The sequence below is a fragment of the Oncorhynchus masou genome, chromosome 29 (assembly GCF_036934945.1).
Source record: "Oncorhynchus masou masou isolate Uvic2021 chromosome 29, UVic_Omas_1.1, whole genome shotgun sequence".
NCBI lineage: Eukaryota > Metazoa > Chordata > Actinopteri > Salmoniformes > Salmonidae > Oncorhynchus > Oncorhynchus masou.
The window spans coordinates 18,869,247-18,891,685 of NC_088240.1; the positions used below are offsets into that span (position 1 = coordinate 18,869,247).

At 42.6% G+C, this 22,439-nt stretch overlaps 1 protein-coding gene and 1 long non-coding RNA gene across 4 annotated transcripts; one reads left to right on the forward strand and one right to left on the reverse strand.

Moving 5' to 3' along the window:
• Positions 1-14,091, forward strand: LOC135519122 (lysophosphatidic acid phosphatase type 6-like). 3 transcript variants are annotated; one of them, XM_064944181.1, is made up of 11 exons: positions 1-291; positions 740-968; positions 1,419-1,547; positions 5,700-5,830; positions 7,043-7,122; positions 7,228-7,315; positions 7,450-7,582; positions 8,076-8,197; positions 8,386-8,478; positions 10,410-10,575; positions 12,436-14,091. In XM_064944181.1, the coding sequence occupies exons 2-11, from the start codon at positions 750-752 to the stop codon at positions 12,568-12,570; spliced, it is 1,296 nt and encodes a 431-aa protein (XP_064800253.1). In that variant the 5' UTR covers positions 1-291; positions 740-749; the 3' UTR covers positions 12,571-14,091. The 3 variants fall into 3 exon arrangements, with proteins under 3 accessions (XP_064800253.1, XP_064800255.1, XP_064800254.1); XM_064944183.1 differs by having other exon boundaries at positions 8,097-8,197; XM_064944182.1 differs by having other exon boundaries at positions 745-968.
• A 4,181-nt stretch (positions 14,092-18,272) lies between these two features.
• LOC135521120 (uncharacterized) lies at positions 18,273-18,994 on the reverse strand. Its single transcript, XR_010452494.1, has 3 exons — positions 18,831-18,994; positions 18,463-18,568; positions 18,273-18,316 (listed from the first exon to the last, which is right to left on the reverse strand). It is a non-coding gene; the product is annotated as an uncharacterized LOC135521120 (long non-coding RNA).
• Between the last annotated feature and the right edge of the window lie 3,445 nt (positions 18,995-22,439).

Genomic DNA, 22,439 nt, shown 5'->3' on the forward strand with positions numbered 1-22,439 from the left:
CGAAAGAATGTTGTATATCTTGGTTTACTTATAAAATTTTAAAAACTGGCCTAATACAGTTTAAGGGGGAAGAGGGAAATGACGTTTGTGGGCAGCTTTTTCGGGAAGAGTAGTTTACCGCTACCATTGATTCGCTTTGAAAGCATGGATCATACCAGAAAGGACTACATATTCCAAAAAACCTTTTATCCTTAACCGGTGCAGTGTTTTCAAAATAGCCTGAGTTAGTCCATAGGGGATTTTTATCTGAAAAATTTGTTGGCTAGTTTACTGTTCCAGTGCTTATTAAACGTAAGTACATTTGAGTTCAAAGCCGTGTGATGTAACGTTAGCTAACCCCTAATCGATAGAATGACTAATTTCTTACGTTTGACATTAACTAGCTGTGAGTTGACATTTGTTGATAGCTAGCTAACCTTCAGTCTGCAGCAACTGCTCGATCTTGACGGCTAGCTAGTTTAGAGTCATTAGCTCAGTGGCAGCCAGCTTGTTCGTAGCTCCTGCTTCAAAACTTGTTGCCATCGCCACCAAAATAGCAAGTGCTAGGTTCAACAATACTGCAGTTGGATAAGAGCGTCTGCTAAATGACTTAAATGTAAATGTATAACTACCCTGTAATAAACTCCGGAGTCGCTGACATTACAATGTATGAAGATCATAAATTGGTTCGTTGTAAATTATTGACTGTGCTGGCTAAATATGTTTTCAATGTTGTAATTGTTGCGGTCTGTCTCGGCAGCACAGTAATCATGAGGATGAGGAACCTCTGGACCAAAGCAGGTGTTCTGGGCTCGGTATCCATGGCGTTTGGATCCATGTTCTGGTCTCAGAAGAAGACGGAAACGACTCAGACGGGTTCGACCACCGCATGCACGGAACCACCTTCTGCTTATGAGCTCAAACTCGTGCAAGTCCTGTTCCGCCACGGAGCCCGAACTCCGCTGAAGTCTATACCGGATGTCATGGAGGTGAGGGATCATTTGTGTCAAATATGGTGAATAAATAATAAATTAAGATGTCCCACTCATGCCTTTTACCGTAGAAAACAATATGAGTTCCGGTCTGCTTAACGGGGTGGCTCTCCCATAGGCACCAATGCATTAGCAGCTGGGTGTGAATGATCTACTTAATGTATTCACTTAATTCATTAACCAGAACAAATGAGGAAGTGGGATGTCTTGTTTCCTTTTCCATCTCTGCCTGTGTTTTGCCCCTGAACAAGGCAGTTAACCCACTGTTCTTAGGCCGTCATTGAAAATAGGAATTTGTTCTTAACTGACTTCCCTACTTAAATAAAGGTTTCAAAAATAATAATATATATTTTTTAAACGTTTAGCCTCATTGACAAGACAATGCATGCTGAAGGTATGGTCACCAGTATCTGAAAAGCTAAAATACTTCCTTGTCCTGTCTCTCAGGCCCAGTGGGTGCCTAACCTCCTGGAACCCCCAGCACACACACATATCAACTATGTGGTGACAGACCTGGAAGGAGGTCCACGGCCCTCCTCACCGGTGGAGGACAGCTACCGGGCCAACATACTGAGTGTGAGTGTGTGTGTGAGCAGAGGAAGTTGTACCTAGAGAGATAGGGTCAGGGCGAGGAGTAGGCGCTTTGATAAGTATGGTTAGGGCTGTTACGGTGACCGTATTTCTGCCACACCGGCTGTCACGAGTCATGAAGGCAGTCAAATTCCACGGGACTGTTTAGTCACAGTAATTAGGCTTCTCCAAGCTCTGATGCTGCTGATGGTCATTAGTAGTCTGCCAAACTTGCTAACTGCCTGGTGCTCAGCACGCTATTGTTCTTCTAATCACTCTGACATCAATGCAAATGTATTCGAAAATCTTATCAAACACTTCATAAGAGCCCATGAGCTTAGGTTGCGCAACATTTCTACAGGCTATGCAATTGCATGAGAATGTGATGGCATCTATTTAAAAAGAGGCGTATCCCATCAGTTTCTATAGGCTAGACCTACTACATTTATTTCTCAACTTTCCTAATATTAAGCACATTTCTTTCCTTTACAACAGGAGTATAGCCTAACTGTGCATATTAAGTGCATATTTTTCCCCCTGCCCCAGTATCCAACAGATGCATGATAATGGTCCATTCTAAATCAAAACAAATGTTACACATATATTATTTAGTATATGTAAAGACAATATTAAATCAAGAACAGTCTGATAGTCTAATATTTTCACCTATTACTTAGGAATTACAGTACCAGTCAAAAGTTTGGACACACCTACTTATTCCAGGGTTTTTCTTTATTTTTACTACTTTCTACATTGTAGAAAAATATTGAAGACCATCAATACTATGAAATAGCACATATGGAATCATGTAGTAATCAAAAGTGTTAAACAAATCAAAATATATTTTGTTTGAGATTCTTCAAAGTAGCCAACCTTTGCCTTGATGACAGCTTTGCACACTCTTTGCATTCTCTCAACCAGCTTCATGAGGTAGTAACCTGGAATGCATTTTAATTGACAGGTGTGCCTTGTCAAAAGTTATTTTGTGAAATTTCTTTCCTTCTTAATGCGTTTGAGCCAATCTGTTGTGTTGTGACAAGTTAGGGCTGGTATATATAGTATATTATTGATTGGATGTTTGTTTATTCCAAGTGTGTTGTTGTATGTGTCGAACTGCTTTGCTTTATCTTGGCCAGGTCGCAGTTGCAAATGAGAACTTGTTCTCAACTAGCTTACCTGGTTAAATAAAGGTGAAATAAATACAAATAAAAAATACAGAAGCCCTATTTAATAAAAGATCAAGTCCATATTATGACAAGAACAGCTCAAATAAGCAAAGAGAAACGACAGTCCATCTTTAAAGTTTCTTCAAGTGCAGTCGCAAAAACCATCAAGCTCTATGATGGAACTAGCTCTCATGAGGACCTCCACAGGAAAGGAAGAACTAGAGTCACCTCTGCTGCAGAGGAAAATTTCATTAGAGTTACTAGCCTCAGAAATTGCAGCCCAAATAAATGCTACACAGAATTTGAGTAACAGACACCTCTCAACATCAACTGTTCAGAGGAGACTGTTTGAATCAGGCCTTCATGGTAGAATTGCTGCAAATAAACCACTACTAAAGGACACCAATAATAAAAATAGACTTGCTTGGGCAAAGAAACTTGAGCAATGGAGATTAGAATGGTGAAAATCTGTCCTTTGGTCTGTTGAGTCCAGATTTGAGATTTTTGGTTACAACTGTCGTGTCTTTGTGAGACACAGACTGGTGAACAGATTATCTCCGCATGTGTGGCTCCCACCGTGAAGCATGGAGGAGGAAGTGTGATGGTGTGGGGGTGCTTTGCTGGTGACACTGTCAGTGAATTATTTAGAATTTAAGGCACACTTAACCAGCATGGCTACCACAGCATTCTGCAGCAATAATCCATACCATCTGGTTTGGGCTTAGTGGGACTATCATTTATTTTTCAACAGGACAATGACTAACACAGCCTGGAGGTGTGTTAAGGGCTATTTGACCAATAAGGAGAGTGATGTAGTGCTGCATCAGATGACCTGGCCTCCACAATCACACGGCCTCAATCCAATTGAGATGGTTTGGGATGTGTTGGACAGCAGAGTGAAGGAAAAGCAGCCAACAAGTGCGCAGCATATGTGGGAACGCCTTCAAGACTGTTGGAAAAGCATTCCCCATGAAGCTGGTTGAGAGAATGTCAAGAGTGTGCAAAGCTGTCATCAAGGCAAAGGGTGGTTACTTTGAAGAATCTAAAATCTAAAATACATTTCTGTAACACTTTTTTTGTTTTCTACATGATTCCATATGTGTTATTTCATAGTTTTAATGTCTTATTCTACAATGTAGAAAATAGATTATCTCCGCATGTAAAGAAGTCCAAACTTTTGACTGGTACTGTATATATTATCACTTGTGAATGAAGCATATATAAAATAAGTAAATGCCCAGCTTGTGTGCAGTAAGGCAAGAAACGGTGCATGCCTTTTTTTCGAATCATAGTTGATCACCCCATGTAACGTAGCCAATAGGCCTATATGTTTTGATACGGTTTGTATCACAACTAACGTGGCCAAATGGCTTCTTAAAATTAAGCACATTAATCCACTTTACAACGGCTGTAGAGCATAATTAGCATACATAAGCAGCACGTGAGTTTCAAGTTTTGGGAAGATAATTTTCACCATAAAAATGCACATTTAAAATAAAATTACATGCATAATTGTATTTGCGGTCACTTTTGAAAATGGTGTTTTCCTTTTAATTGATTGCATTTTGGATCATTCGCGCTTATAGCCTACTGCCATGTGCACATTGATGCACTTATAATGTAAAGAAATAGCCTAATAGTTTATCAACATTTTAAGCAAAACGTTCTGATCTGTTGCATCAGTCCTCGTTGCTTAAAAATGTTAGTGGTTATATTCATTTGGGATCTATCGCAACCCACAACTGTCCAAGACTATGTTCAAAATATTTATTTCTCACACAGAATAGAATAGGTCAACCTTTGTACCATGGGGGATGGTAGATTGACATAGGCTAGTGCTTTTGCTGTTCGTTAGGCCTACTCATCTTGTTGGCTGCCATAAAGTAAACGTGGACAGTTCTTCCAATATCTTCAATATTATGCTCTGAATTAGATAAGGACGTGCACAGTTGCATCCCAGATGTGTCTTTCACTTGTAGCATTTAAGAAAGACCCGATCGATCACCTGAAGGGCATTGGCTAATAACAATTGAGCCATGTGAGTGAGAGGTGCTTCAGAGCACGCAGCCGGGAGAAGGGAATTATAATTTGTATATTCAGCCCAATGGCACAATGTACACTGGCTGCAAAAGGCATTGATTTTTTCATCGGGCATTAAGGCCACACAAACGGGATGCTGCTGGGAATTTTGAGGCATTATCATACTTGTCAAATTGTGAATGAGAGACTGATAAAGTGTGTACAGCCTGTGCAAATAACAAAGCAGAGCTCATAACTTTCATGCAACTGTTTTCAAATCATCATTAGAGTCACATCATCCAGCCTTAGAATGTATTAATAATCAAAACAAATAGCCCAACATTTGTATCGCAACTAAAGTTGCATAAATAACTAAATTAGGCATATAGGAGGACTTGTTTATTTCCTAACCGCAATACACAGAATAGCTACATGTGCTCACTCCCTCAAATCGTTTGGAGAAAATATCCTTTCTATTTTATTCAGCTATGTTCAATTGTTTTGTTCATAATATAAGAAAATGCCACAATTCTAAGCCAATCTTGTCAGCTATATGACCTAGCTATATGAACTAATTTTGCACGCCCAATTTTTCAGTTTTTGATTTGTTAAAAAAGTTTGAAATATCCAATAAATGTCGTTCCACTTCATGATTGTGTCCCACTTGTTGTTGATTCTTCACAAAAAAATACAGTTTTATATCTTTATGTTTGAAGCCTGAAATGTGGCAAAAGGTTGCAAAGTTCAAGGGGGCCGAATACTTTCGCAAGGCACTGTATGTATATATATATATATACACACACACATTTGCTTATTTGTGGTGTGGTTTTCATGTCAGCCCTTTTGGGCTTCCAGCCTCACTTGCACACTGTTTTTTCCAGTTTTTTTATCTGTACTGTTTTGTCTTTCACTTATTTTCTTTGGTGTGAATAAATAAAACCTAACCTTTGACCCCTGTCCTTTTCCCCTGAAGGGGGGTACGTACCCAGGTCAGTTGACCACGGTGGGCATGCAACAGCTGTATGAGCTGGGAGAGAGGCTGAGGAAGAGGTACATCAAGGACACGGCCTTCCTCAACCCCACCTTCAGCCCTACAGAGGTCTAGTAAGTACCATAGCCTTTCTCAACCCCCACAGAGGTCTAGTACGTACCACAACCTTCCTCAACCCACACCTTCAGCCCTACAGAGGTCTAGTAAGTACTGCAGCCTTCCTCAACCCACACCTTCAGCCCTACAGAGGTCTAGTAAGTACTGCAGCCTTCCTCAACCCACACCTTCAGCCCTACAGAGGTCTAGTAAGTACTGCAGCCTTCCTCAACCCCCACCTTCAGCCCTACAGAGGTCTAGTAAGTACTGCAGCCTTCCTCAACCCACACCTTCAGCCCTACAGAGGTCTAGTAAGTACCATAGCCTTTCTCAACCCCCACCTTCAGCCCTACAGAGGTCTAGTACATACCACAACCTTCCTCAACCCACACCTTCAGCCCTACAGAGGTCTAGTAAGTACTGCAGCCTTCCTCAACCCACACCTTCAGCCCTACAGAGGTCTAGTAAGTACCACAACCTTCCTCAACCCACACCTTCAGCCCTACAGAGGTCTAGTAAGTACTGCAGCCTTCCTCAACCCACACCTTCAGCCCTACAGAGGTCTAGTAAGTACCACAACCTTCCTCAACCCACACCTTCAGCCCTACAGAGGTCTAGTAAGTACTGCAGCCTTCCTCAACCCCCACCTTCAGCCCTACAGAGGTCTAGTAAGTACTGCAGCCTTCCTCAACCCACACCTTCAGCCCTACAGAGGTCTAGTAAGTACTGCAGCCTTCCTCAACCCACACCTTCAGCCCTACAGAGGTCTAGTAAGTACCATAGCCTTTCTCAACCCCCACCTTCAGCCCTACAGAGGTCTGATATGTACCACAGCCACATGTGCTTTTGTCAATAGCCTGGTAGTCACGTTCTGTAGCCAACTCAGATCCGCATCTAGGTAACATGAAGGTAACTTAAGTAACATCAGCCTAACTAACGTATAGGTCACCTAGGTAATGAGAATGGCTTACTCAGAAAAACTTCCAAATGGACTAATTCGAGGTAAAAAAGGAGTTGGAGCACTCAACAAAAAAAGACAGATTGATTTTGTCATTGTTGTTGAGCACCCCTCCTTTCCTTTTTTGCTGAAGCGTAAACACCCACCTGAGCTTTCACCTAGGTAACATCAGGCTAGGTAACATAAAGGTTGAAGACATAATACCACAGTACATGTACAAGACATTGATATATTCTTCTAATATATATGCCGTTTCGTCTCTCTCTTCCAGTGTGCGTTCCACTAACATTGTAAGGACCATAGAGTCTGCCAAGTGCCTGGTGGCAGGGCTGTTCCAGCAAAGCCAGAGTGGTAGGTGTCACTGTATGTTTGTTTGTTTATGTGCGTATGAGGCGTGTGTGTCAAAGACCAGTATTTCCGATCTCCTAATGTTGCTCCCCCTCTCTTCTTCTGAAGACATGGTTTCCATTCTGACGACTGAGGCAGAGTCAGAGATCCTGTACCCTAACTACCACGGGTGCAGACTGCTCAAACACCTCAGCGGGTTAGTGAGTGACTGGCTCGGTCTCTTTCCTATACATTTTTGTGTTTGGCTGGATCTCTCACTCTTTAATGTTTGTGATTGGTTGTTTCTATCTTGTTGATTTTTGTGATTGGCTGTGTCTGTGTGTGCTGTAGTCATCGCTGGGCGGAGTCGTCCACTCTGCCAGACATCGCTGCGGACTTGAGGAGCATCCAGAGTGCTCTGGGCATCGCTGCCCACCAACGGGTTGACTTCATCCTCATCAGGGATGACATGGTGGCCAGAGAGGTGACACAATGCAACAAATATATATATTCTTAATTTCAAACCTTTTCTTGACAAAATGTATTATGAGATCCAAAGGTATAAATAGTGACACTGTCATTGTCACGACTTCCGCAGAAGTCGGTTCCTCTCCTTGTTCGGGCGGCGCCCGGTGTCGCCGGTCTTCTAGCCATCATCGATCCATTTTCCATTTGATTTGTCGTGTCTTCTCACACCTGGTCTCAGTATCCCTCATTACATGTTGTGTATTTAACCCTCTTCCCCCCATGTCTTTGTGCATAATTGTTTATTGTAAGTGCATGTGCACATTTTCTCTGGTGCGCGATGGGTTTTGTACCCATTTGTTTATTGTTCTGGTTTCCAGGGGTTTTATGAATATAACTGCTCCGTTGAATACCCAGTTTTGCTCTCCTGCGCCTTACTTCCCTTCTGCTAGTTACAGCAAAATGACTTAGTCATTTTGTTTGCATTGCATGGAGATGTTAACATGACAAAGTGTGTGTGTGTGTTATATCAGACACACGGACTGCCCTGCCCACCAGTCCTGGACTCCTGGAGGAACACAGTGGAGCAGAGAGCTGTGGAGATGATCTGTCACATCTACGAACCCAGCAAGAGGTCAGGGGTCAAAGGGTAGTGGGATGTAAATACAGATGGGCCTGTGTAGAGGGCCGGGTAGTAGAACAGAGACAATATAGTTCCCTGTTTCATGAGCATAAGCTGCTTCCTTATTCCACATTCAGAAATAAATTCCCCCAAGACAGTTGTTTCCTTCATCTTGTCTGAGGTTTGCCTATTGTGATCAGGGAGAACCTGCAGCTGTGTGTGGGTCCCCTCTTCCACACCCTGATGGGCAACATTGAAGACCATCTACAGGGCACAACCTCAGAGTCCAACAGGTGAGTTACTCTTACTTTGATTAGATTCATTTTGAATGGGGCTGCCTCCCGGCCGTGAACCGGATGCACGTCCAGTGCTACCTGTCCAAGATGAGTAAGATTCAGTGTTTTCACATGCAAAAGTGATTGCTTTTGATTTATCTGCCTTTCCAATGAGGGCAAAAAAGTATTTAGTCAGCCACCAATTGTGCAAGTTCTCCCACTTAAAAAGATGAGAGAGGCCTGTAATTTTTATCATAGGTACACTTCAACTATGACAGACAAAATGAGGGGGAAAAATCCAGAAAACCACATTGTAGGATTTTTAATGAATTTATTTGCAAATTATGGTGGAAAATAAGTATTTGGTCACCTACAAACAAGCAAGATTTCTGGCTCTCACAGACCTGTAACTTCTTTAAGGGGCTCCTCTGTCCTCCACTCGTTACCTGTATTAGTGGCACCTGTTTGAACTTGTTATCATTATAAAAGACACCTGTCCACAACCTCAAACAGTCACACTCCAAACTCCACTATGGCCAAGACCAAAGAGCTGTCAAAGGACAACAGAAACAAAATTGTAGACCTGCACCAGGCTGGGAAGACTAAATCTGCAATAGGTAAGCAGCTTGGTTTGAAGAAATCAACTGTGGGAGCAATTATTAGGAAATGGAAGACATACAAGACCACTGATAATCTCCCTCGATCTGGGGATCCACGCATGTTCTCACCCCGTGGGGTCAAAATGATCACAAGAACGGTGAGCAAAAATCCCAGAACCACATGGGGGGACCTAGTGAATGACCTGCAGAGAGCTGGGACCAAAGTAATAAAGCCTACCATCAGTAACACACTACACCGCCAGGGACTCAAATCCTGCAGTGCCAGACGTGTCCCCCTGCTTAAGCCAGTACATGTCCAGGCACGTCTGAAGTTTGCTAGAGAGCATTTGGATGATCCAGAAGAAGATTGGGAGAATGTCATATGGTCAGATGAAACCAAAATATAACTTTTTGGTAAAAACTCAACTCATCGTGTTTGGAAGACAAAGAATGCTGAGTTGCATCCAAAGAACACCATACCTACTGTGAAGCATGGGGGTGGAAACATCGTGCTTTGGGGCTGTTTTTCTGCAAAGGGACCAGGACGACTGATCCGTGTAAAGGAAAGAATGAATGGGGCCATGTATCGTGAGATTTTGAGTGAAAACCTTCCATCAGCAAGGGCATTGAAGATGAAACGTGGCTGGGTCTTTCAGCATGACAATGATCCCAAACACACCGCCCGGGCAACGAAGGAGTGTCTTCATAAGAAGCATTTCAAGGTCCTGGAGTGGCCTAGCCATTCTCCAGATCTCAACCCCATAGAACATCTTTGGAGGGAGTTGAAAGTCCGTGTTGCCCAGCAACAGCCCCAAAACATCACTGCTCTAGAGGAGATCTGAATGGAGGAATGGGCCAAAGTACCAGCAAGTGTGTGAAAACCTTGTGAAGACTTACAGAAAATGTTTGACCTCTGTCATTGCCAACAAAGGGTAAATAACAAAGTATTGAGATAAACTTTTGTTATTAACCAAATACTTATTTTCCACCATAATTTGCAAATAAATTCATTAAAAATCATACAATGTGATTTTCTGGATTTTTTCCCCCTCATTTTGTCTGTCATAGTTGAAGTGTACCTATGATTAAAATTACAGGCCTCTCTCATATTTTTAAGTGGGGAACTTGCACAATTGGTGGCTGCCTAAATACTTTTTTGCCCCACTGTATTTTATGGAAAAGAGATGCATGTTTCTGAACGATCTCTGCAGATCTCAACCCAACCACTTGATGGTAGCAAATGTAATTTTCTAAATGGCACATTCTTAGTTTTTCGTTCCCTACCCCTACTTGTTGCTGAACATCAGACATTTTCTGAGGGCATTTTCACATATGTGTTTTTTCTCTCAGGAAGCTGTTCCTGTACTCTGCCCACGACACCACTCTGATGCCCTGTCTCATGGCTCTGGGGGTTTTTGACATGCAATGGCCACCGTACGCCGCTGACATCACCCTGGAGCTGCATCAACACAGGCAAACCAAAGAGGCCTTTGTCAAGGTGTCCTACATTGGCAAGGTATGGTCTAGGGCAGGGTTTCCGTTCGCCGGCAATTTCCGGATTTTGGACCAAATTAAATAAATGAAAAACCGATCAATTAAATTGTTGCCACCCAGAAAAAAAATCCCATTGCAAAATAATGCTTTTTATTCATTGATGGAAATACCAGTTGATGGAAATACATTTGACCTTCATGCTTATCGGTCTATAGCACAGGAGGTTGGTGGCACCTTAATTGGGGGGAACGGCTTGTGGTAATGACTGGAGTGGAATCAGTTGAATGGTATCAAACACATGGAAACTATGGGTTTGATTCCATTAACTCCGTTTCAGACATTATTAGGAGCCTTCCTCCACTGGTCTATAGGTTAACTAGCATCATTTTATGGAATTAAATTGGCCTGTGTGTATCGTGTGATAAAACAGTTTTGGTGTATGATTAAAAGATCGCCTCCCATTCAAGTGCAGTCAAAAAGGCTATCAGTGTGTCACCCTCCACTTTACAATGTGAGCTGAAGGCAGTATGCATTTTGAAAACTTACTTAATTGTTTATTTCATATTATGAGGCCTGTTTTACCTTGCTTCAAAGTAGCCTTTATGCTAAATCTGACCATGGAAACGTGTAGGCAATTATTTTATTAAGACTTCATAGGTGGCACATGAGTTTCAAGTTTGGGGAAGCTTACAATTTATCCTGCCATGTCTACGAGTTATGCGAGTTATGATTTTCATATAATCATTTTTGTGGATTAGTTTTATTTTGTCAATAACGTTTTTGTTTCTCAAAATCATTGTCATGTGGTTAATCATAATCTGAATTAAAATGATGAAAATCTAAAAGTTAAAAATCAACTAATGCGAGATCACCAGCCTCTGCCGTATTGACACACCGTGACCCATTGGTGGCTAAAGAAATTAGTGCATAGAGCTCATAGCCTATAACTGCCCTTGTTCTTACACACCAAGGATTGGTGATTATTGAGGATGAGATTGTTGGAAAGATTTTTGAAATATATAGCACTTTGTGACATCAGCTGGTGTAAAAATGGCTTTATAAATGTATAAATATATTTGATTGATACATTTGATTGAAATAGCTTACCTTAAAGAACTATAGTTTTAATATGTTATCATTTGCATTGGATGTTAAACACTTTACATTTACTACTGGTGACATGTTCTGGGGAATATTTTTTTTATGTAAAGGCAAACAATTCACACAAACAATGAATGCACAAGACTTCGCAGGAGACAGCTGAGCCGTTCTGGAGAGACACACATCCCCCCCCCTTCTTGTCTCAACATTTTACAATTATGCTCAAGACACATTATCTTCACACACATTTTAGATGTTTTTCACTGACAGCCGCAATTCAATAATCCGCTAAGCCTTTTGCCAAGCGTGCTTCCCAAATAGACATCGGACTACGACCGTGTGATTTTTGAAACAATCCACATCATATAGTAACCCATCCTAGTTGTTGCCACTTTAGATTCCCTCTCTTTCTAAGTTTCCAACAGACATTTCCATCTCTCACATATGGAACAGCTATCAGGTGTGCTGTTTAGAATGGTGTTTTCCCAGGTGCGCTCTTTTGAATGGTGTTTTCCCGCAAATTGTATTTGCCCTAATGGGTTATACATCCAATGCTTATGGGTCAGGTACATTTCTCAAATGGCAGGTAAATTGAAATCTTCCCGGTCACATTGTCCAGTGCCATATTTTCCGAACTGAGAACTTGGTCTAGGGTGCAAGTGTGCTAGGGAAGAGGCAAGGCTCATATTTAAACTCTTTCAGGACCCTCTTTCTCTCTGAGAAAGTTAGTGATCTCTTTTTGTGTGTGTCTCTTATGTTCTTTGTTTCTTTGTGTCTGCAGGACCAGTTGATTCCAGGCTGTAGTGGAGTCTACTGCCCCCTGCAGGAATTCAAGCAGGCCTTCTCTAACTACTCACTGACCTCTGAACTCTATGAGTCGCTCTGCAACCGCACAGAGGGCATGGCCGACCCCTGAGGCTTCCACACTCTCACTGTTACCAGCCACCCTGTTTACATCCCACCAGACATCCACTCTCCAGCCCTAGCCTAGCATTAGCCCGCGTATTAGAGTATTTAGTATGTTAGGATACCTCATTGTTCAAGCCAGGGGTGGGCAAACTTTTTGGCTTGAGGGCCATATCGGGATTTAGAAATTCGATGAAGGGCCGTACAGATTTTTGTGGGCTTTTTTTATCTATATTTTTTTTTTTATCAATTTGCGGGCCAGAAAATAGGTCCATTGTAAATGGGTCTATTATAAATAACCCATTGGGCTCCCTAGTGGCACAGCATCTCAGTGCTAGAGATGTCACTACAGACCCTTGTTCGATTCCAGGCTGAATCACAACTGGCTGCGGTTGGGAGTCTCATAGGGTGGCGCACAATGGACCCAGCTTCGTCTGGGGTAGGCCGTCATTGTAAATAAGAATTTGTTCTTAACTGGCTTGCCTAGTTAAATAAATCAAATAGGTCCATTATAATGTTCTATCTAGTTTTAGACATTCAAGTGTGGCCTGGAGTGTTTATTTTAACCTAAATGATAATTCCCCCCCACATTTATTTGATTATTTTGTACCTCCGGTGGGCTGGATTGAATGGTCATGTGGGCCAGAGTTTGCCTGTCCCTGGTCTAAATGTACAAAGGTAGCGTCACTGTCAAAGTGGATAACTGGCTTTGAAACCACACCCAGGGCAATCGGCATCCTGTGTGGTACTGCTTCAACTGGTTATGATAGTTAGTCCTGTGTGGCTCAGTTGGTAGAGCATGGTGCTTGTAACACCAGGTTTCTGGATTCGATTCCCATGGGGGTCCAGTACGAAAATGTATGCACACGCTTTGGATAAGAGCGCCTGCTAAATGACTAAGATGAAGAAAGTTTTACTTTACAAAGTAAATCTTAATAATATTGAAATAATCTGGTAATATTATAATGCCTAAAATGTTACCAATTATAATCATAAATGTACTTTCTGCGACAGTACTATGCACAGAGCGATGTGCTTTTGTCTGTAGATACACTGCATTTACCTGGTTATTACTTTATGCACAGCACTGTAAATGACAGTACTTATAGATACTGCATATTGACTTTATGAAATATTCTGGCTTTGTTTTTTTGAGAGTGAACCAAAATGCTTCACAGCAAACTGCAATCTTCTCCTCAGGGGAAAACCAAGCACTTCATGTACATAGTGCTCATTAACCAAGGGTACCAAAATGTATGGTATGTATGAGAGTTGTGTGTTTACCCACTCAGAATCATTCATTTTAGAACCTTTTTAAAAAGGGATTTATTCTGTTTACGATATGTTGTGAGTGAAACAGTAGGTGCCTTCTTTTAGGAATGTGTTGATTATATTGAGTGTATAAATTATATGCATGGACATGTGAGCAAATATACACTACACATGGGAGTGTTTATTGGTTCTAGGTGTCATCATGGGGAGTTGACATGACTTTGGAGTGGTGGTTATAATAAAGAGTTGGTCAAGCCTTTGTCTGTCTCTAATGTGCAACACCAGTGGTCATATGGTCAGTCAGTGGTCGTCGTAAGGATACCTGACCCACAGTTTTCAGCCATGTGTTAGATCATGTATCATGGATGACTGTATGATGCAAGACAAACCGGCTCCAAGACAATGGGCGCATTTGAGCAGATCAGTCGGTGAAAATGGTTGGTCACCACTTATCAAAGGGGATAACAATTGTCTGACTTGAGCCAACATGTTGACTGCATGAACTTTACAAAAACCATGTGATCAAAGGTCATGACGTTTTGACTGCAGTCGACTACACGTATCTGCAGTTGCTCCAGAGACGGAAGAGGAAGCGAGATCCCACACCTCGGATGTTCGTTCCTGACTCCATCCGCAGTTCTAGAGGACGTTCTGCACTCTCATTGGGTCGTTGGCCAGCCTGTCCTCCGGGTTCCAGTCCAACGGCCAGTCGGAGCAAGCCAACCAGGACCTCGAGACTACCCTGCGCTGCCTTGTCTCCACCAACCCCACCACCTGGAGCCAGCAGCTTGTGTGGGTCAAATACGTCCGCAACACCCTTCCCTGCTCTGCTACGGGCCTATCTCCCTTTGAGAGTTCCCTGGGGTATCAGCCCCGGCTCTTCCCTGAGCAGGAAGCGGAGGTCGGCATACCTTCTGCCTAGATGTTTTTTTCCGCCGCTATCATCGTACCTGTAGGAGAGCCCGGTCAAGACCACCTCCAGGTATCGATGACAAGCGGATCACCTTTGGATCCCGGCCCCCGGTATGGGCTCGGGCAGAAGGTATGGCTGTCCACCCGAGATCTGCCCCTCCGGGTGGAGTCTCTTAAACTGTCCCCCCATGTTTATCGGCCCTTACCATCTCCAAGATCATTAGCCCCTCTGCTGTCTGCCTTCTGTTGCCCCGTATCCTTTGTATTCATCCTACATTCCATGTGTACTGCTGCTGTGTCTAGACTGTATCTTCTTTGTGCTACGGCAATATCCATCAAAAAAGGCAGATAGCCTTCATATACAAAACATTAGGAACACATTCCTAATATTGATTTACGCACCCTTCTGCATTCAGAACAGCCTCAATTCATCTGGCCATGGACGTTACAAGATGTTGAAAGCATTCGAATGGGAATGCTGACCCATGTTGACTCCAATGCTTCCCATCGTTGTATCAAGTTGGCTGGAAGTCCTTTGGGGAGTGGACCATTGTTCCCCCCCCCACACACCATTTTCTCCCCAATTTGTCCCATCGCTGCAACTCCCATATGGACTCGGGAGAGGCGTTTGTCCTCTGAAACACAACCCCACCAAGCCACACTGCTTCTTGACAGAATGCTTGCTTAACCCAGAATCCAGCCGCACCAATGTATCAGAGGAAACACCGTACATCTGGCGACCGTGTCAGTGTAGATTGCGCCCAGCCCGCCACAGGAGTCGCTGGAGCGCTATGGTACAAGGACAACCCGGCCGGCCCCTCCCACCATTTGTAAAGCAGGCCATTGCATTGGCTTTATTAGTCCTGATTCTTATGACTAATCAATTTGGCTATTTGAAGTCTGAATATCAGATAACTCCTCATAAAGCTGGGTATCGCAAGCCTATTTGCAATGTGTTTACACAGCAGGAAATGCAGAAGTATTTTCTTTTTTGCTATGATCAAAAATTGAGGGATACAAACTTGAAACCACTAATCATGACAACGGTGTGAAACTCCTGGACAGCAGTTGTGATTGTTCATTCCATACTGTCCATTTTAGTTTGACATGTCCTGTTTTTAGGAGATGTTGTTTGTTAACATGACAGAATTTTTTTTATCTTATTGAGCGCCATTTAGAGAAACCTGCATGATGCAAAAAGCGTTCGTGTCATTACATTGTCATACGTTTTATCTCCATCCTGTAGGCTACAGAAAAGGCCACATTCTCTTTCTACCATATCCTATAGCTGCTACACGATTTATCATTTTTTTGACAGAACATTGGTGCATCTCTCCAACAGCACAATGGAGAGGCGAGCTGGGAATGGACAAGCAAAATATGTTGCGCCCCCTGCTTTTGACAAATTGGGCACTGCTCACCTAAAAATCTCATATGCCACTGGTTGAGAAAAATTGTCAGGGTTTTATGTGTTGTTGTTGGATGTGCATCTTGGTCAGATTAGCTCAGAAAATGCAGCCGTCGTCAATCTGCCACCATAAACGCCCGCCTGATCCTGCCTAATGAGCAGGCTGGCCGTGGTGTCTGTGCCTCGAACTTGGTCGGGCAAAACTAAACATGGTGGTGTTCACTTTCGCAATCTCACTGGAATAAAGACCTCCATTCCTGTCATTATTGAAAGACATTGCTAGTTGTAGGTCCCAAGAAACAAAGAGATCTGCTGTTTCATCTGACAGTTAATGTTGATGGTTGTACAGTAGTCTCAAATAATATGTGAAGGATCTCGGCCTTACTCTGGACTCTCTTTTGGCGAACATATCAAGCAAATTTCAAGAGCGTCCTTTTCCATCTTCGTAACATAGCAACAATCTGAAACTCATTGTCCAAAAATGGTGCAGAAAAACTAATGCTTTTGTCACTTCTAGATTAGACTACTGCAATGCTCTACTCTCTGGCTACATTACTAAATAAAGTTCAGTAAGTGCAAAATATGGCTGCTAGAATCTTGACTATAACCCCAAAATTGTATCATATTACTCCAGTGTTAGCCTCTCTACACTGGCTTCCTACTAAGGCAAGGGCTGATGTCAAGGTTTTACTGCTACCTTACAAAGCATTACATGGACTTGCCTCTACCTATCTCTCTGATTTGATCCTGCCGTACATACCTACACATACGCTATGGTCACAAGACACAGGCCTCCTCATTGTCCTTAGAATTTCTAGCCAAATCTTTGTGGGCTTTACTCAGCCTCGTCTAAGGTTAGTAAGTTGGTGGTCTGTTGATATCCCTCTAGTGGTGTGGGGGCTGTGCTTTGGCAAAGTGGGTGGGGTTATATCTTGCCTGCTTGGCCTTGTCCGGGGGTATCGCCATCTCAGCCTGGGTATCGCCATCTCAGCCTCCAGTATCTATGCTGCAATAGTCTATGTCCCGGGGGGCTAGGGTCAGTCTGTCCTATCTGGTAAAATTCTCCTGTCTTTTCTGGTGTCTGGTGTGAACTTAAATATACTCTCTCTAATTTTCCTCTCTCTCTCCCCTCCAGGAGAACCTGAGCCCTAGGACCATGCCTCAGGACTACCTGGCATAATGACTCCTGGCTGTCCCCAGTCCACCTGGTCGTGATGCTGATCCAGTTTCTGTTGTTTTGCCTGTGGCTATGGAACACTGACCTGTTCACAGGACGTGCTACATTGTCCAGGACCTGCTGTTTTCGACTCTCTCGCTCTCTCACTCTCTCTACCACACCTGCTGTCTCGACTTCTGAATGCTCAGCCAACTGACATTTACTCCTGAGGTACTGACCTGTTGCCACTCTACAACTACTGTGATTATTATTTGACCCTGCTGGTCATCTATGAACATCTTGAAGAATGATCTGGCCTTAATGGCCGTGTACTCTTATAATCTCCACTCGGCACAGCCACAGGAGGACTTGCCACCCCTCAGAGCCTGGTTCCTCTCTAGGTTACTTTCTAGGTTTCTGCATTTCTAGGGAGTTTTTCCTAGCCACCATGCTTCCACATCTGCATTGCTTGATGTGTGAGATTTTAGGCTGGGTTTCTGTACAAGCACTTTGTGTCATCTGAAGTTAAAGGGGCTTTATAAGGGGCTTCATAAATACATCTGATTTGATAGAGTAAGTGAGAAACTTGAAATTACGTGCAAAATAACACATGGGCAGAATGTGATTCGGATCCTAAATTTGGTTTCCACTAGTTACCACAGCCACAAATTTGGCAATATCAAAAAGATTCATTAAAAATGAAAATGTATTCGTAGCCTGACCTTTCAGAAAAGGCATGTTCGCTCCTCCCTCAGGAAGACATTTCCCGTTTTCTAAAACCTTACATTGTGCACATTTTCAAGACAACATAAACATAAGCAGGAGGCTGCATAAAGTGTTTAGTGCGTAAAAGAAACACATGAGCAGAACATTGGGAGTTTTAGAAAACAGGAAAAGGCATCCGGCTGGTGGGACAAATATCTTCCTCATTTAACCCAACCCCTCTGAGTTAAGCTACTGACCTCTCTGCGCTTATCACAATGACTTGTTTGTTCCTGTTTTCGTTTCCTGCAGAAACAAGGTAACATGAATTAGGTATTTTATTGAAAATATAACTCCTACTCAACTATAGATACAACATGAGACCACGGTGCTTTAGGCAATGCAGATGTGATTGAACTGAGCTCTTAGGTAGACTACTTTGAGCTACTCACCTACACAGCCAGACCATACAACAGATGTTAATGCAGAGAACCACTCCTCCAATAGCAGATGGAATTGTGAAGAGCAATAACCTCCATAGGTTATATTCAGCATGATCTGTGTTAAGACAGAAACAACTGGGACTTTCAGGAGAGTTGACAAGTCTAAAACAAGTGTTATATTCCTTTGCTTAATAACAATATAGTAAACAATTGGGAGATAATAACCAAATAATAGCATTATTGATGGTTTGCAATAATTATCACAATAATTGATATTTTTGTTAAAGTCAAAATTCTGGAAATGTATATCTGGCATTACAGAATACAGTTTCTTCTCCACATGTTACAGTATAAACAGAACATTACTTTTCCATTACCTGTGAGGTTATTAGTGATGGTCAAATTCCACTCCATTGTCCGTACACCACTTTGATCATCTGTTATTTGACAGCTGTAGCTCCCGGTGTCATTTAACTCTACATTAAAGATAGTCAGCTTTGTAGGTGGATCAACACTCATCCTGTCAGAGGGGAATTTTCTTTCAGATTTATTCAGTGTGTCACTATGAGAGAAAATAAGAACTGTGTCCTTCTTCCAGATACAGTGCCTTGCGAAAGTATTCGGTCCCCTTTAACTTTGCGACCTTTTGCCACATTTTAGGCTTCAAACATAAAGATATAAAACTATTCTACCGATCCTAGACTTCGGCGATGTTATTTACAAAATAGCCACCAACACTCTACTCAGCAAACTGGATGCAGTCTATCACAGTGGTATCCATTTTGTCACCAAAGTCCCATATACTACCCACCACTGCGACCTGTATCCTCTCATAGGCTGGCCCTCGCTACATATTTGCCGCCAGACCAACTGGCTCCAGGTCATCTATAAGTCTTTGCTAGGTAAAGCTCCGCCTTATCTCAGCTCACTGGTCACGATAACAACAACCCCCCCGTAGTACACGCTCCAGCAGGTATTTCTCACTGGTCATCCCCAGAGCCAACACTCCCTTTGGCCACCTTTCCTTCCAGTTGTCTGCTGCCAATGACTGGAACGAATTGCAAAAATGGCTGAAGTTGGAGACTTATATCTCCCAGTATTCTACTTGCACATCATCATCTGCACATCTATCACTCCAGTGTTAATTTGCTAAATTGTAATTACTTCGCTACTATGGCCTATTTATTGCCTTACCTCCTCACTCCATTTGCACACACTGTATATATACTTTTTCTATTGTGTTATTGACTGTACGTTTGTTAATTACATGTGTAACTGTGTTGTTGTTTGGTTCGCACTGCTTTGCTTTGTCTTGGCCAGGTTGCAGTTGTAAATGAGAACTTGTTCCTAACTGGCCTACCTGGTTAAATTAAGGTGAAATAAAAACAATTAAAAACAATACTACAGGTTTCTATTACAGGAGAAAGAGGGGGTAAAAAGAAAGGAGATATAGAAAGAGTGTGAAGGAGAGGGGGATAAAGAGGGGAAGACCAAGATAAGGGTGGAGGTATGACAGTGCTACAAGTGAGATGATAGTTACATATACAGACCATTCGGAAAGTATTCAGACCCCTTGACTTTTCCACATTTTGTTATGTTACAGACTTATTCTAAAATTGATTACATTTGTCTTTTCCTCTCATCAATCTACACACAATACCCCATAATGACAAAGCAAAAACAGTTTGTTTTTGTCCAAAAATTTAATTAAATAAAAAAACGTAAATATCTAATTTACACAAGTATTCAGCACCTTTACTCAGTACTTTGTTGAAGCACCTTTGGCAGTGATTACAGCCTGTTATTGGGTATGACGCTACAAGCTTGGCACACCTGTATTTGGGGAGTTTCTCCCATTCTTCTCTGCAGACCTTCTCAAGCTCTGTCGGGTTTGATGGGGAGCATCGCTGCACAGGTATTTTCAGGTCCTTCCAGAGCCACTCCTGCGTTGCCTTGGCTGTGTGCTTAGGGTTGTTGTCTTGTTGGAAGGTGAACCATCGCCCCAGTCTGCGGTCCTGAGTGCTTTGGAGCATGTTTTCATCAAGGATCTCTGTACTTTGCTCCATTCGTCTTCCCCTTGATCCTGGGGTCCCTGTCACTTAAAAACATCCCCTCAGCATGCTTCAACGTAGGGATGGTGCCAGATTTACTCCGGACGTGACGCTTGGAATTCAGGTCAAAGTGTTCGATCTTGGTTTCTTCAGACCAGAGAATCTTGTTTCTCATGGTCTGAGAGTCCTTTAGGTGCCTTTTGGCAAACTCCAAGCAGGCTGTCAGGTGCCTTTAGTGAGGAGTGGCTTCCTTCTGGCCACTCTACCATAAAGGCCTTATTGTTGGGAGTGCCACATAAATGGATGTCCTTCTGGAAGGTTTTCCAATCTCCACAGAGAAACTCTGAAGCTCTGTCAGAGTGACCATCGGGTTCTTGGTCACCTCCCTGACCAAGATCCTTCTCCCCCGATTGCTCAGTTTGGCCGGGCGGCCAGCTCTAGGACAAGTATTGGTGGTTCCAAACTTTTTCCATTTAATAATGATGGAGGCCACTGTGTTCTTGGGGACCTTCAATGCTGCAGAAATGTTTTGGTACCCTTCCCCAGATCTGTGCCTCAACGCAATCCTGTCTCGGAGCTCTATGGACAATTCCTTCGACATCATGGCTGGTTTTTGCTCTTGCAGGCATTGTCAACTGTGGGATCTTATAGACCGGTGTGTGCCTTTCCAAATTATGTCCAATCAATTGAATTTACCACAGATGGAATCCAATCAAGTTGTAGAAACATCTCAAAAATGATCAAAGGGAACAGGATGCACCTGAGCTAAATTTTGAGTCTCATAGCAAAGGGTCTGAATACTCATGTAAATAAGGTATTTATTTTATTTTTAAAACATTTGCAAAAATTTCTGAAAACCTGTTTTCACTTTATCGTTATCAGGTACTGTGTTGGATTGAGCATGCATAGATGGATACAGAGACCGGAAGGTTCTAGTGAGAAAACACAACTTTACTAGGCAACAAAATAAACATAACAACAAAATAACTAAGGGTTGGCTCTGTCCTTCTTATCCTCTTACACTTATGGTGGCGCTATTTCATTTTTGGAAGAAAAACGTTCCCGTTTTAAACAAGATATTTTGTCACAAAAAGATGCTCGACTATGCATATAATTGCTACTGTTCGAAAGAAAACACTCTGACGTGTCCAGAAATACAAATATCTTCTCTGTGCGTGCCCTTTAACGTGAGCTTCAGGCAAAACCAAGATGACTTGGCATCCAGGAAATGACAAGGATTTTTGAGGCTCTGTCTTTCATGATCTCCTTATATGGCTGTGAACGCAAGAGGAATGAGTCTGCCCTTTCTGTCGTTTCCCCAAGGTGTCTGCAGCATTGTGACGTATTTGTAGGCAGATCGTTGGAAGATTGACCATAAGAGACCACATTTACCACGTGTCCGCCCGGTGTCCTGCGCCGAAATTGGTGCGCAAAAGTCACCTGCCAGTATTTTTCCATGGGGCACAGAGAGAGAAGCAAGCTTCCAAGAACTGCATGTCAATGAAGAGATATGTGAAAAAACACCTTGAGGATTGATTCCAAACAACGTTTGCCATGTTTCGGTCGATATTATGTAGTTAATCCGGAAAAAGTTTCACGTTGTAGGTGACTGCATTTTCGGTTCGTTTCGGTAGCCAGGCGCAATGTAGAAAACGGAACGATTTCTCCTACACACAGACGCTTTCAGGAAACACTGCGCATTTGGTATGTGGCTGGGAGTCTCCTCATTGAAAACATCAGAAGCTCTTCAAAGGTAAATGATTTTATTTATTTGGTTATCTGGCTTTTGTGAAAATGTTGCGTGCTACATGCTACACAAAATGCTATGCTAGCTTTGCATACTCTTACACAAATTAGTCAATTTCTATGGTTCAAAAGCATATTTTGAAAATCTGAGATGACAGTGTTGTTAAGAAAAGGCTAAGCTTGAGAGCA

Bases quoted from the DNA above. Each gene is read 5' to 3' on its own strand.
- LOC135519122 (XM_064944181.1), top strand. From the start codon at position 750: ATGAGGATGAGGAACCTCTGGACCAAAGCAGGTGTTCTGGGCTCGGTA. The intron at 1,548-5,699 runs GTGAGTGTGTGT...TTTCCCCTGAAG, and splicing joins ACCGGGCCAACATACTGAGT to GGGGGTACGTACCCAGGTCA. The intron at 7,583-8,075 runs GTGACACAATGC...AACATGACAAAG, and splicing joins ATGACATGGTGGCCAGAGAG to TGTGTGTGTGTGTTATATCA.